This window comes from Copidosoma floridanum, unplaced genomic scaffold (genome assembly GCF_036245765.1).
Source record: "Copidosoma floridanum isolate Cflo_tuat_1 unplaced genomic scaffold, Cflo_Japanese_pri ptg000006l, whole genome shotgun sequence".
In the NCBI taxonomy this organism is placed as follows: Eukaryota; Metazoa; Arthropoda; class Insecta; order Hymenoptera; family Encyrtidae; genus Copidosoma; species Copidosoma floridanum.
This window is the reverse complement of record NW_028321883.1, coordinates 21881048-21894732: the sequence shown is the minus strand read 5'-3', so window position 1 is coordinate 21894732 and position 13685 is coordinate 21881048. Positions and strand designations below refer to the sequence as shown.

The 13685-nt window shown below is 37.7% G+C and overlaps 1 protein-coding gene across 2 annotated transcripts in view; it reads right to left on the bottom strand.

The window, feature by feature from the left end:
- The window catches only part of Glut1 (Glucose transporter 1), a 38092-nt gene that overhangs the window by 19874 nt on the left and 4533 nt on the right, over positions 1 to 13685 (bottom strand). The window contains exons 3-10 of one of the 2 annotated variants that reach the window (XM_089598376.1): positions 8624 to 8816; positions 7288 to 7406; positions 7115 to 7136; positions 6374 to 6469; positions 5679 to 5839; positions 3634 to 3993; positions 2169 to 2400; positions 1613 to 1825 (exon numbers count right to left, since the gene is read on the bottom strand). In XM_089598376.1, coding sequence (XP_089454502.1) covers positions 1613 to 1825; positions 2169 to 2400; positions 3634 to 3993; positions 5679 to 5839; positions 6374 to 6469; positions 7115 to 7136; positions 7288 to 7406; positions 8624 to 8816 — 1396 coding nt within the window. Of the gene's footprint in view, positions 1 to 1612; positions 1826 to 2168; positions 2401 to 3633; positions 3994 to 5678; positions 5840 to 6373; positions 6470 to 7114; positions 7137 to 7287; positions 7407 to 8623; positions 8817 to 13685 lie in introns of those variants that run through there. The other variant, XM_089598377.1, reaches the window with a different exon arrangement.

Below are 13685 nucleotides of genomic sequence, written 5' to 3'. Positions count from 1 at the left end.
TTACTATGAAAAAATGTAACTGGATACAATGTAATCACACAGGATTGATGCACAAAACGTAATACTAATGGCTTCAAAATTTTTTCGTGAAAGTTAGCCTTTGAAAAATGAAAGATGCCAAGTGGATAACGTGTGTTATACATTGCACGCAAACAAGTTTGAGCTGAAAATTAAAATGTTGGTAAAAGTGCAAGAAAAGCGGTAGATTGCGATCTCCTCCATACTGTTCACGAAAGAGGCTGGCGATGAAGGGGCGGGGAGCAGGGAAGGAAGAGGGAAAATCAAATCATGAGGTGCATATGAGGATGGGTTGAAACGAGAAATTTTCAAGATCACGGTTAGTGGTTTCTTTCCCCTTCTGACTTGCGATACTTGAAATTTTGGAAAACTGCATTGATTCTTTTTCCGAAATCCATCGAATACAGTTCTTTTTGCATTTTCTGACTATCGATTTCAACAAAATTTCAATATTACATCTGGCGTGTTTAATGAAGGATAAGTGAAAGCCCTTGACTTAGATTTTTCTTCGCAAACTTAAATAAAAAAAACAAATATCTCGGTTTGGAAAAATACTTTACACGAGGTAGAAAATAATGGATTGTCGGGATTTATTGTTTCAATTAATAAAGCTAATGCTATTTCCAAAAGGGTCTAAACGTGATCTTGAACATTTTTGAACTAAAATTCAATAAATGTTGTATTAAGGTTAGCATGCGGGCGGCGGAGGGGAATCCTTAAACGCTACATGAATGATGAGGATCAACCAAAAATGAATATCGTATGTGATTGTAAAACTATGTAAAAAGTAATGACACAGTTGTTGTTGAGCGTGAATTACCACCCCACCACCATTTATGTTATCTGATACGATAAGGTTAAGCTTTTACGTTATGCTCTTAGCCCCGACTCTTTGTTACCAAACCACCACCATAAGCAATTTATACCGATAACTATACGTTATCTGTGTACGCATGTTCGTTGGGTGCATAAAGTCGAAGGGGATCCTCAAGGGAGTGACATGATACCGAGAACTGTGATTTTTATCTGATTTTTGATCTGAGGTATGAAAAATTCCTTGTTTTGAAGGTCTCTTCTATTAAAAATAAGCACAGTATTTGCAAGACATGAACGAACTAAGGTCATTGCTCATAGCACCCAACGAACATGCCTCTAGCAACAGATGATAGTTTAATTGATTAGTTAAAATTCTCATGGTCGCGTCGAAAACTCATTATCTTTGAAATACCACAACTACCGAATTTCATCACGTACACAGTTGGAAGAGTAGAATCAATTGCTACCACATGACGCGTACACGGACAAAATACGGAAGGTGTCAAAACTCCATCGCGTCGTACGTTTAAATCCACACCAAAGTGATGGACGAGAGATACGCGAAAAGCTGCGAGGTCACAGAGGGAGGGGGGGGGTTCAAACTCGAGCCCACCGCCTTCGTTAGTGCTCGCGGCGAAAAAAATATACGAAAAGTGGGTCACCGTGTCCTATACCGCAAGAGCTCAATGCGTGTTTGACGCGCGAGTGGAGGAATAACCCCGATCGCGTAGAGACAGAGATATTGGGAGGGGGGGGGGTCGTCGCATGGTTTACTCACCTTTATGAGGAAGGAAATTGTGATGAATATAGAAAAGATAAACATGCCGCCGAGGCCGTATAGATGTAGGGTTCGTCGGCCGGTGCGGTCCATCAGGGGTATCGAGATGAGGGTCATGCCGACCATGATGACGCCGATACCGATTGTGGCGAACTTTGCGTTTTCCGGTGTCAAGCCTGACGACTCGAACAAACTCGTCGAGTAGTAGAACACCTGGAACGAAAAATATATGCAGAACGTATAGTATTGCTGATGATCTTGCAACTGTTTGAGTTTCGTTTGTTCATTATTAAAAAATGTAAAATAAAATAGTATCACAACTTTTGACAGAAGTTATGGCACATTATATTAATAAATTTACAAAACTGGGCATCAAAAACCTTTTTTCTAGTATTCCAATCACTTTTTGTTTCTTTTTTTTTAAATAGATTAGTGATTTCGTACATGTTTTGGATCTCTTAATTCAAATTTTCCAACAGAATTAAAAGAACCTTTTTCCTTACGATCTAAAAACTACCACGAAAAGCATGATAAATATTAAAAACGCTAGACTCACGGCATTGATGCCGGACAGTTGTTGCGATAGCTGCATGACAACGCCGATAAGCAGGGGCCGCTTGAGGGTCGGGCTACAGATGAGCTCGGACATCGAGATGGTCGACTCGGACTGCTGGGCCCTTTCCTCGGCCCTCATCTCCTCGATGTCCTCCTCAACCTGGTTGCTCGCCCTCAGTTTGCGCAGCGCCTTGCGCGCCTCCTCCTCCCACTGCTTGGTGATCAGCAGGTATCTGAAAATGCGACGGTATAGCTAATGTAGACGCCACTTTGTATGGGTGCTACTGAAGACCCCCTCCTCACTGTAAACTATCTCCATAGACCTTGCATTACGCATGAACTGATGATATTCAACTTTTTTTTCCGGACAACGTGATTTTTCCCAAGATATTTACTCCTCCTAGGGACGATCATTTTATCCGATTTAAGAGCCGATTTTTTTTTTTTGGAGTTGACATTCCTTTTTTACTTCGTTAATTTTTTCACTGATTTGCAGCATTAGGAAAGTATATTGCAAGAATTGCTTAGCTGTTGGAAAGTTTTATAACGATATTTCTATCTGCTTTGATTTTGATCTGTTCTACAGGCTTTGGTTGGCATTAACCTGCTCGTGAATTATTCGTCGATTTCGAGGGCTAAGGACAAGTGTACATGCAACGGGTGAAAGTTCACCAGTGAGTAATAAAAATGTTTCATTTCATTTTCAATTAATATACATCTCGTTGTCAAACAATCGGAAAAACTCGACGCGTGTAATTAATTTTTCACGCGCGAGTGTGCGGATTAATTTTCTCTGTGCGTACAGTGATAATTGACCGATGATAAAAACCACATTGAATTTTAATTAGAAGTTGATTGAACGAGTTTAGTCTTTAACTTTGCCGAATGAGGTTTCAACGCGGTAATTGGAGCTTTGATTGGTTTCGATCGAATGTAATTATAAAAATCGGGCACTTTTTAAAATTTTAATTAAAAAAAAATTTGCTCTTTCGTGATTCCCAAAGAAATCGACTTTTTTTAAATTGTCATTGAAATATTGGCTTAAAACTTTAACAGAGAGTAAATAATGTAGCTGCTAAAGACTCTTTTTTTTTACCACATTTTACAATTAAAATTTTCTAAGCTCTCAAATGTGAAAGTAGTCTGAAATGTATTAAACATAAACTGAAAAAAAAAACGTTTTAAAAACAGTAAAAAGTTTATTATTACTAGACTAGGGTGCCCTTTATGTATATTTTTTTCCCCCATACTTTGTAATTCTCCCACCACAGGTAAAGTGCGGGTACTATCTTAAGGTACGTCTGACTATTCGCGTTTCTCACTACTGATTCTTCGCTTAGCCACGTTTGGTATCCCCGACAACACGATATCGGCAAAGAAAGAATAAAATTTTTTTGGTTGAGGAAAAAGTGGGTGGTAAACAACGACACCCGAAAAAAAAAAAAAAAAAAAAAAAAAACACTTACCTGGGTGACTCAGGACAGAAGGGCAGCAGCAGGAGTTGCAGCACGGCGGGGACGATGGCGACACCGAGCAAGACGGGCCAGCTCTCGTTGTTTCCGAACAACTTCTGGGTACCGAGGATCTGAGACATGAGCAGGCCGATCGTGACAGCCAGTTGGTTGACGGTGCCGAGGCCACCACGCAGGTTCAGAGGCGCTATCTCCGATATGTACATGGGCACGAGGGAGGTGTTGAGGCCGCAGTTGACGCCGATCAGGAAGCGCCCGACGAACAGGATCTCGTACGCTCGCATTATCTTTGTGCAGCCCATCAGACAGGCTCCGCAAATGCCAACCACGTTGTTCAGCAACAGGCCCCCTTTTCTGTGGATCGGGTATCGGAAAAAGTGTACTCTTTTGAGCATTTCTTTTGTCTTTTTTTTTTATTTTTTTTATTTTTGGAAGGTGTAACTATGGCAAAGGACATGAAAAATACAGCGCAATCACATCATTTGATCTACGATTCATTGGTTTTGCGTAACGCTCGGTGATACCAGAGTGTTGGTTTACTAAAGAAGATAAAAATCTTATTCCATGAATACACCTCGTGGCCGTCCATTTACCCAGAATTTACTTCTCCAAGCAAACATCAACCTCAAAAGACAAACATTCTTTGCTGAACAGCAGCTACCAGGAGGGCTATCGATGCGTTGTCAGCGAAAAGACTCACGCGATGGCGGAACCCCTGGCTGATTAGGCGAAACACTACGATCGAGTACACCCGCAACTTCGAAAGTCGATACAGCGCCCGCCTTGTTACAAGAGGTCAGTATCGGATCTACTGCTTGCCTGGAAGACGCTAGACATGGCACATCTTACAGCGCGATAACTACCTCCGCTTTCTTGTCGGCGGAGTTATCAGCCGTGTCGGTTGTTGCATTATTTACGTTTGGTGTACATTTTATCGATCTATCGATGTGTCTGCGTGTGCACGCGGGCCTTGAGATATTCTCGATGAATTTTTACTAACGATACGAGAAATGACAGTAATCTTGTTTCGTGCACGGAATGGAAAAAAAAAAAACTTGTTTTTCAGAGTGTATCCGATTGATAAATGTTACTACCGTCCAGGAGAAACTAACTGTCAACAATTAATTATTATTTTCTCTTAGAAGGTACATGCTATCAGTTCACTCAATCACACGAATGTCACTTCATCTCCACAATTTATTTTGGTTAACTAGTATAGTAGTTTTTCTATTTAAACTTGTTCCGAATAGACATTTGGACGAGACTTTATGGAAAAAAGTTCGTTAGGTTGAATAGTAGTAGGCAAACCAATGAAATATGTATACGATGAGTATCTCTTCATTCGATGTCTGACCAAACCTTGGTTCTTACTACTTAAGATCCAGTTCGCCATGGTGAATAATACAAATAGATAACAAAAGCAATTCTAATTGGCAGATGATAATTCTAATTTAATATTCTGATTATAAAGTATTAATTCAACACACTTTTTTTGTATAAAAAATCGCATACTGCGTGAAAGTAGTCTAAGATGTATCTGACTGAACCTCGACTTATTATTGTCTACTATTCTTCCAATATCCATACTTATTTATTTCCTAAATCGTTAATTTACTGAACTCAATATGTTGCTATGGTTTAATTTCGTCAAAGAATTTTGCTATTTGATTAAATTTTTTTTAAATAAACAAAAAAATAAGAAAGTACAATACTTGTGAGAATGAAAACTTTTATCGAAACTTCGATGTCTGACCAATCCTTGATTCTTACTACTTAAAATCCAGTTCGTCATGGTGAATAATACAAATAAATAATAAAACAATTCTGTTTGGCAGATGATGATTCTTAATTAATAATAAATTTCTTTTTTTTTAATAAATAGAAAGAAAAAAGTACAATGCTTGTGAGAGTGAAAACTTTCATCGACACTTCTCAGGTTACCCGTACCGAAAAAAAGCAGGACACATCCACACGGGTCGAGAACAAATGGCGCAGTCACCGAAAACCGAAGAAAAAGAGATAAAACGTGTCTCACTGACCTGCCAAATCTGTTGCCGATGTATCCACCGCTGAAGCCGCCCAACATACCGCCAATAGCAAATATGCTGACGGCCACCGAGTAAAGCGTTTCCACCCAGCTCTCGGAGATGTCCTCGCCGTATCGATCCTTGTACACATCTTTTATGAAGTCTTGGATGTTCTGTTGCAAGAAAAAAAAATTTGCGCAACTTTAACGAGAAGAAAAGGGAAAAAAAGTACAAGGACACGCGACGGGTGGGTGGTCGACTCGGTTTAATCTAATTGAGGGAGATAGTCACCGCTTATGCCACGACCTAGTTCGAAGACTCCACGGCCGTGGCGAGTATAGGTGTACGTGTACGAACTTAGCAGTTCGCAGGGCTTTTTTGTATGCTACACGAGACCACTGACTCGAAAACTTAGAAGATCGCGAGCATGTAATTACCCAGCGTTTACTGATGGAATATAAATTACTTTGCGTCTCTTGTCTCGTTTGTACGCGTTTATATCAAGCCATCGGATTTTGACAAAAAAAAAAAAAAAAAAAAAAAAATTGTAATTTAAAAATTCCCGGTAATAATAAATTGTGCGATCATTAGTTGGAGTGAGCATGAGCATAGATACTTGAGGGAAAGCAAAACTAAACATCGATTGTACACGATATTTATGCTTAGTAAATACTAAAATAGTATAGATTCGAGATTTTTTTACTCACAGTTTGTGGCGCGTTGATGACTCCTGTGTTGTATCCGAATTGTAGCATACCCAGCACTGCCGACAGTATTGTGTACGACAGGGAGAACGTCAACCCCTGCAATGGAATCCAAAAATGCTTTTGTTAATTTAAAAATTTCAATAAGAGTACACAGAAGGAATAAAAATGGCTTTAAAATATCATGAAAATTAATAATATTAGGGCATGGGTGTAAGGATAGTGAACATCAATTCAAACAGAAAGCATTTATTTGACGATATATATAAACAAATTATAAAAACAAAATCACTCTGTAACAATATATTTGTACAACACATAGGTAACAAGCAATACTCGTGTGATTAAAATAAGTGCAAAAATAAATACAACAATTTTTAAGCTTAACACTGGTGGAAATAATTACTAAACAAAATCTTTATGAAACAAGCATTTTTTTTTATAAAACTTGTGATTATTTTAGTTTGAGTTTTAATACGTACAAAAATAATAGATAAAAATTAACGAAGCTACCATCACTACGTTCGATCAATCAAGCCTACAAAAAACAGACATAAACTTAGTGCTAAAAAATAAATAAAGATTAATAAAATAAAAATCATTTCATCACAGCTTATTATAAAACTTAATAGTAACAGCTGTAAAGTAAATAAAAGTACAGTAATGGTAATTCTCATTAGTGAAATAAACGTGGAGAATGAAAGGAAGAAAAAAAAGTGAATCAACTGAAAGGTTCATGCTTACACAAGACACGCGTGCAGTAAACCTGAAACATCGAAAAAGTGAAGGATCGGTTAAAAAGGTTGCAAAAGTCAAGTCGTCTACAGCCAAGAGTATACACTTGGAGGTCAAAGAGGGAAGGATCGTTTGTTGTCGCGAAAACATGGTGGTGGCAAACAGCAATCGATTATGCAAACGTCGTCACCTGTTCCAAAAGCCTGAGTTTCCTGCGGTGCGAATGCTCCTCCAGTCTGTCCACATACTCCCGCAGCTCCTCTATCTCCTCCTTGACTTGCTGTACCGTATCCAACTCGTGCTGTATTGACCGAATTAATTATGTGAGTCAATGTTTGCTTCCCTACAATGGGCGCCACTCGGTTTTGCAAAGTTGGGTGGGAAAAGTTTGCGATCAATCGAATAACTGTACCACTAGTCCCTAATTACGTTGGATTCCGTTGTTTTTCTTCGAAAATCAAACACGTAGGGTGAGTTATTTTTTGGGGAATTCGATTGAGTTTGTTTCCGTCTTACTGAACCATATGACCACACGAAACAAAAAAAGAACAATTGTTACCACTACAAAATTATACGGTAATGTTGGAGTAATTTACAAACATAGAAATGTTCACACTAAATTTAACGTGACAATTATCCAGAAAAATATAAAAATTATGGTCAACTAGTGTAAAAGTGATAGTTACTACAACATTACCAATAATTAGCATTTTTTGTAACTATAAACAACTGAGTGCGTTGATGTAATTGATTTTCAATTGGAACGAATAGTACGTAAAATTGAACCGCGAATATATATTGGTTGGCTGAAATAACCCATGTTCCCGAATATTTCCGACAATCGATCGAAAAAGTAATTTCAACCGAGAGAATCGCATTTAAATAAGCCTTGGATATTTGATATTGCTCGTTTCGAATAAAACCATCGTTAATTTATCTCAGCACCTTAATTTTCGCGCGCATCCCCAGCCACATTCAATATTCCATTAGTGAAACGCGCCGAGAGGATACGCGCAAAGCTGCAGCGGAGGGCGCGTGAAAATCGTAAAAATATGGCCCCAGTGTTTTTTCCGGTCACCCAGACCAATTAAATTAGTTTTTTTAGGGGGAGGGGAGCACACGTGCACTTGTACATATGGCTACGTCGATTTTCAATTTCGTTCTCCCATTTTATGCCCACCCCTGTCAAAACATCATTGTCAGTCCCCGTTGAACATTAAAAAAAAAAAGAAGTTTTTAACGTTCCACCCAAAGTAGATTCTGCAAGATATTATTCCAATATCGATCAATACAGCTTCATTTATTCATTTGAACATTGTGACAATCCGCCGAACGCCACATTATGAAAGTACCCTCGTTTGCCATAAAAAAAAAGAAATTACAGAAACTGTTGGTTTATTTTTTGTTTTTTCGATCAATTAGCCAATAAACAATGGGAAGCAACCACGTATCATCGTAACGAGGAAAAAAAAAAAAATATTTTCAACACCATCCACGCGGTGCACGACGACGACTCACCTTGATGGCCACCATGTCGCGCTTGACCTCGCTGACCTCGGTCTGGCAGGACTCGACGCTCTTGGTGAGCTCCTGCAGTTGGGTGCGTATCTCGCAGAGCGCGACCGTCGTCTCGAGCTGTCGGTCGCCGCGCTGCAGCTCGTCCAGCTTCGACGACAGGTTCATGCTCATGACGCTCACCTGCTTCTGCAGACTGTGGTCCAGGTCGCGGTACGAGCCATCGGCGTCGAGGTGGTTGTTGTCGTCGTTGAAGTCATCGTCGGCGGCAGTTAGGGCGTGGTTGTAGTGGTTGTAGCGATTTTGGAGGATTTGTTGTTGGTGGTGGTGGTGGTGGTTGTAGCGTTGTTCGGCCGTCGGGGTCGTGGTGCGATGGTCGTTGTCGCGGTTGTCGTAATTTTGTTGGTAGTGGAGGTGATGGTGGTGGTTGTCCGAGGCCGCCGTTGGCGTCGCCAGTGTCGTGGCCGGTGATGCCGTGGTGGCGTGCAGGTCGAGGGTCGGGGAGGCGCAGTGGTACGTGGGCCCGAGAAAAAAGGGCGATCCGAGCGCGCGCGCGCGCCCCAGCGTTAATAAGCGCCCATCCTCCAACTCTCTCTTGCCGATCAAGTGCGTTTACTTTACTCAGTTATGCTCTTTTTTTTTTTTTCTTTGCTTCGTTTCTCTCGTATCGAGCATTTTTTTTTTTTTTTTTTTCACATTGCTCAAGTTATTCATTTATCGTTTATTACATTTGTCATTTTTTGGCACCGATTCCATGTACTCTTAGGTGGCATTGCACAGCTACTCCGAATAACTTTTTTCTTTTGAAACTAATGCAGCTTTTACATTCATAAAAAAAACAAAAAAAAAAAAAACCAGTTTTGGTCCAATATTAGTTTTATAATTTCAAAGTTACGAACCGATCGATTTGTCAAAAAAGAATTTGAATTGGTTGCTGTTTTTGCATTGCACTTACTCCACCGAGTACATAAATTCACGGTCGACAAATTCTTTCTCTGTCTGAGCAAGTCCATCTAAAGAAATGTTTGTTCGGTGATACGGAAATCATCAAATTTTTTTTTGGTTTGTCATTCATTACTTACTGCAACTCACGCGAAAAACAACGACCGAAACGGTGTTACCGATATGAACGTTCATTGAAGTGTTCATTTATCTCGTGATGTGCTAATAATGAGGCTATACACCTCTGATTTTCAAAACAATGCTCTTTTCGCTTTCATCGAGTGTTTTAGTTGTTTATTTATTAAGGTTTAACGTTCATGCTGAATAACCAAATAAATAAGGTTAAATAAAAATTTTGGCGAAATGGATAAATTACACTAAGTAATAATTGAAAAGTAAACCTGTTGCAGAAATAATTACCAAACTTGAAATTTCTGTGAGTGAGTTCATTTGAAATTTACGGCATTCAGTTACAGTGTTGGTAATAGTGATAGTAAAATATAGTAGATATGAAAAATAAGAAATTTCAAGTCGCAAGCTAAATCAGCGATAAATCTAAATATAATGATAGAAACTTGTTGAGAAAATTCATTTTTTTTTTTCTGAATTAATACCAAACATTTGAAGAATCATCGATGTATAGCCTTGAAAAAGAGTTTTGCATTTTTACTTTTCTCGGCATTCTAGCATGTTTAAATCATTAATTTTATTATTATTTCTATGATGAGACGTCACAAATTAATACATTTAAAACACTATATTGAGAAGACAACACAGACAAAATACAATGCCACTAAAAGCATGTCTATAGTAGGTGTGTGTATATATAAGTGATTACAAAATGAAACATAATGATTTATACGTAAATATATATATGTATATTTATATAAGTCTACTAGTGATTTCGCAGCTGTGCACATTAGGACAGAGTCACTCATTACAGTGGCGTATAGGTATATAATATTTTACATCTAAACTTTTTTAAGTGAGTACTTTGGACCTCGATGAAGCGTCGAAAAAGTTTTTTTGCGATCAAAGTTTCACATCGAACCCAATATATTTTAACCATATAAACAATTAAAATTTTTTTTTTTCAATTTTCGATAAACTACCGTATGAAATAAATATATCTTAAACTTAACAATGTTATGTTATTCCAGACTTTCACACAGTATGATAAAGTTTGTAATAAAATAGAAGCTGTATTAGAAATAGATGACATATACTTTGATTAACTAGCAATTATGTGTTAAATAGTATAAAATGGTCAAATTGTTTGGACATGGGCACTTTTTGATGAAAAAACTACTTTCGACATTTCACTGAAATCCAGAAATTAATTCAAGTTTTGCTTGTTAGTTGCATATTTTAAAAATACTATTCAAGACTCGTGAAAGTTAGTCAATAACTATTTGAAGGTTGGTATAATAAACTCTCATTAAAAAAAAAAAATTATTTTATCGGAAGTTTGTGAATGGGGGGTAATAGATATAGTTTGTACGTATCTAAAATGGCAAGATGCAGTAATGAAGGTGATTATCAGACTAAAATAAACTAAAAGGTAAATGATTGCTCTTCGTTGAAAGAAGAATTTTGATGTACAAAAGTATTTATAATACAACAGGTGTATAAATAACGATACCAGAAGAATAATTATTTGTAATAATGATTACATAAATAAAAGGAGTGTATTTATTAATGCCATGATATAAAAAATATACGCGGCCGATGTGCACAGCAAAAAAAGAATTTGTGATAAAATATACTCGCGATGAAGGTGTGAAAAGTATGAGAGATAGATTAATTATCTTTTTTCTTTTCTGATTCTCCGTGTACGATTTGCATGAGACAGTGATCGCGCATATAGTCGGTGAAATGCAGCAAAAATGAATGAGCGTACATGATTTCGAGAGGCCAGTTCTGAAAGAGAAAGACTTTGATGCCTTTTGGTCGCAGTTTATACCGATTTTCCATCTCTTGCTCTGACGTGCATGAATTGAAAAATTATAGAAAATTTTATAACAATACAAAGTTTGAGTTATGAAACATTAAAGTCGTCCATAAGTCTACAAACATGGAACGTGTTTATTAGGAATCGGTATAAACTCAACCAGCAATGAGTCACGACAAAAAGGTAATGGTAAGAATTAAAAAAAAAAAAAAAAAACCACGTAGAAAACAATACGTATCTAAATAGCAACGAAACGAAATTACGAAGACGACGTCAGGTCTATACTCGATCATGAGAACTATTAACAAATTGTAAATTCATAATAACAAACTTATCTTAATTATGTTTGAATCAAATTAAATAAGCGTATGAATATGTAATAGTTTAGTGGTTATTCCAAAAAATTGTTAATAAATAATACATTTGTAGAAATAATTTTTTTTATCATGTCAAAATTTAGGGTGTAGTAGTTTAACAAGGTAAATTGACAGATATTCACCACCAAAGCGAATAAATTCCGAAAAAAATTTGGCGGAATTGTGAAAATTTAAAAATGCACTTTAAAAAATCGTAAAAACTCACCAAATGAGTTTGTTAGTAAAAAATTGTGTATTTGCGATACAAAAAAACTTGAAAATGGAGACGTTTGCATAAAAAGTAAAAAGTTTTCGAGAATAGAGACGTCGTCGCCTCGTGTAAGCATCGACGGAACTAGGTGAAAAAAAAAAAAAAAAAAAATTACAGGATAAAAAAAAAAGAAAAATCACGATCAAAGAAGAAAATCGAGAGGACGAAATTGGCAATAAAAAAGAAAGTGAAAGAGAAACAAGGAAAAAGTTGAAAACTAAAACAAAACAAAGAAAAATTCGTACAAAAAGCAACGAGATAGATAGAGAGAGAGAGAGCGATGATGTAGGTATGTACCTGGGAGGTAGGGAGACCATGGCTGTGTTCCGAAACTACAAGTAGTAGAGAGAAGAGGCCCGCCCGGGGGCAATCCGGCAATCCCGCACTTTGGCTCTCTAGCCGTCTCTCATTCCCCTCCTTCTCTTCCTTCGCTTCCTTCGCCTCTCTTGGCTCTGTCGGGGGCCCCGACGATGCGAAATTTCGCCTCGGCCCAACTAGCGAGGATTCACAACACTCGCAACGACACAGACAGAGAGAGAGCCAGAGGTTGATCAACTCGTGGAGGAATTAACAACAAAAAACAACAACTCGATCGATAACGGGTGATTCTTTACAGTTACCCTTTTTCTCTCTCTCTTTCTGGTTTCTCAGTTCATTTTTTTTTTTTTTTTTTTTTTTTCTTTTTTTTTCTTTTCACGACTCTTGGCGATAACACAAGTGTCCCACACCGAAAACGTTTGTGCCTTTTTTTTTTGCTCCAAAAACTGTCAGTTTTCACTCTCTTTCCCTCTTTTCGCTTTTCCAGTATCCGAATCTTGCTCCGACACTCGCACTATTTTTACCTAGTTTGGGAAACACAGTCGTGGTTCAGTTTGAATCACAGATGTTTTATTTAAATGAAATGTCGCTGTATTTTCATTCATTTATATATTGCATATGTATAATGGACTGTGGATGACATGGGGTTTAGGTGACGAGTTTTGCGACGAGAGGGTCAAGATTAACCAGTTGGTCTCGTTCTATTATCCACTGGATATCGCCCTCGTGGCAACCGTTCTGAAGGGAGCATGTGGTGACCTTCTCGCGCTTTTTTTTCTCATTTTTATGAATTTTTTTTATTTTTCACAACCAACTGCTGGTTATATTACTTAACAGTAGAAAAATGCAATGATTTTCGGGTCCAAACCCTGATTTCGATCTCACGCGGATTCCGGACCAGCCTAGTACGAGCACGTGAAGTTATACGTAGAATTTTTAATTTTTTGTTTACCAATGATAGGCATCAAGGTTTTTTTTGACACATCAGCACACAAGTTCTTGCACTGATAAGTCTTTTTTTTTTATTAACAAGTCGTCAAAATGATACACTATTTGGGAATTAAAAAATGTTTTGGCACCAATCAATTCAAGAATTTTTCTTTGAGAAACCCTTCTCCGTGTATCAGGCTAGTCCAAAACTCGAGCAAAATCAAAATTAAAAATTGGCCTCGAATCGGGTTGGATGTTTGATTACTTTTTTTTGGACATTTTTCACTTTTTTTCCGA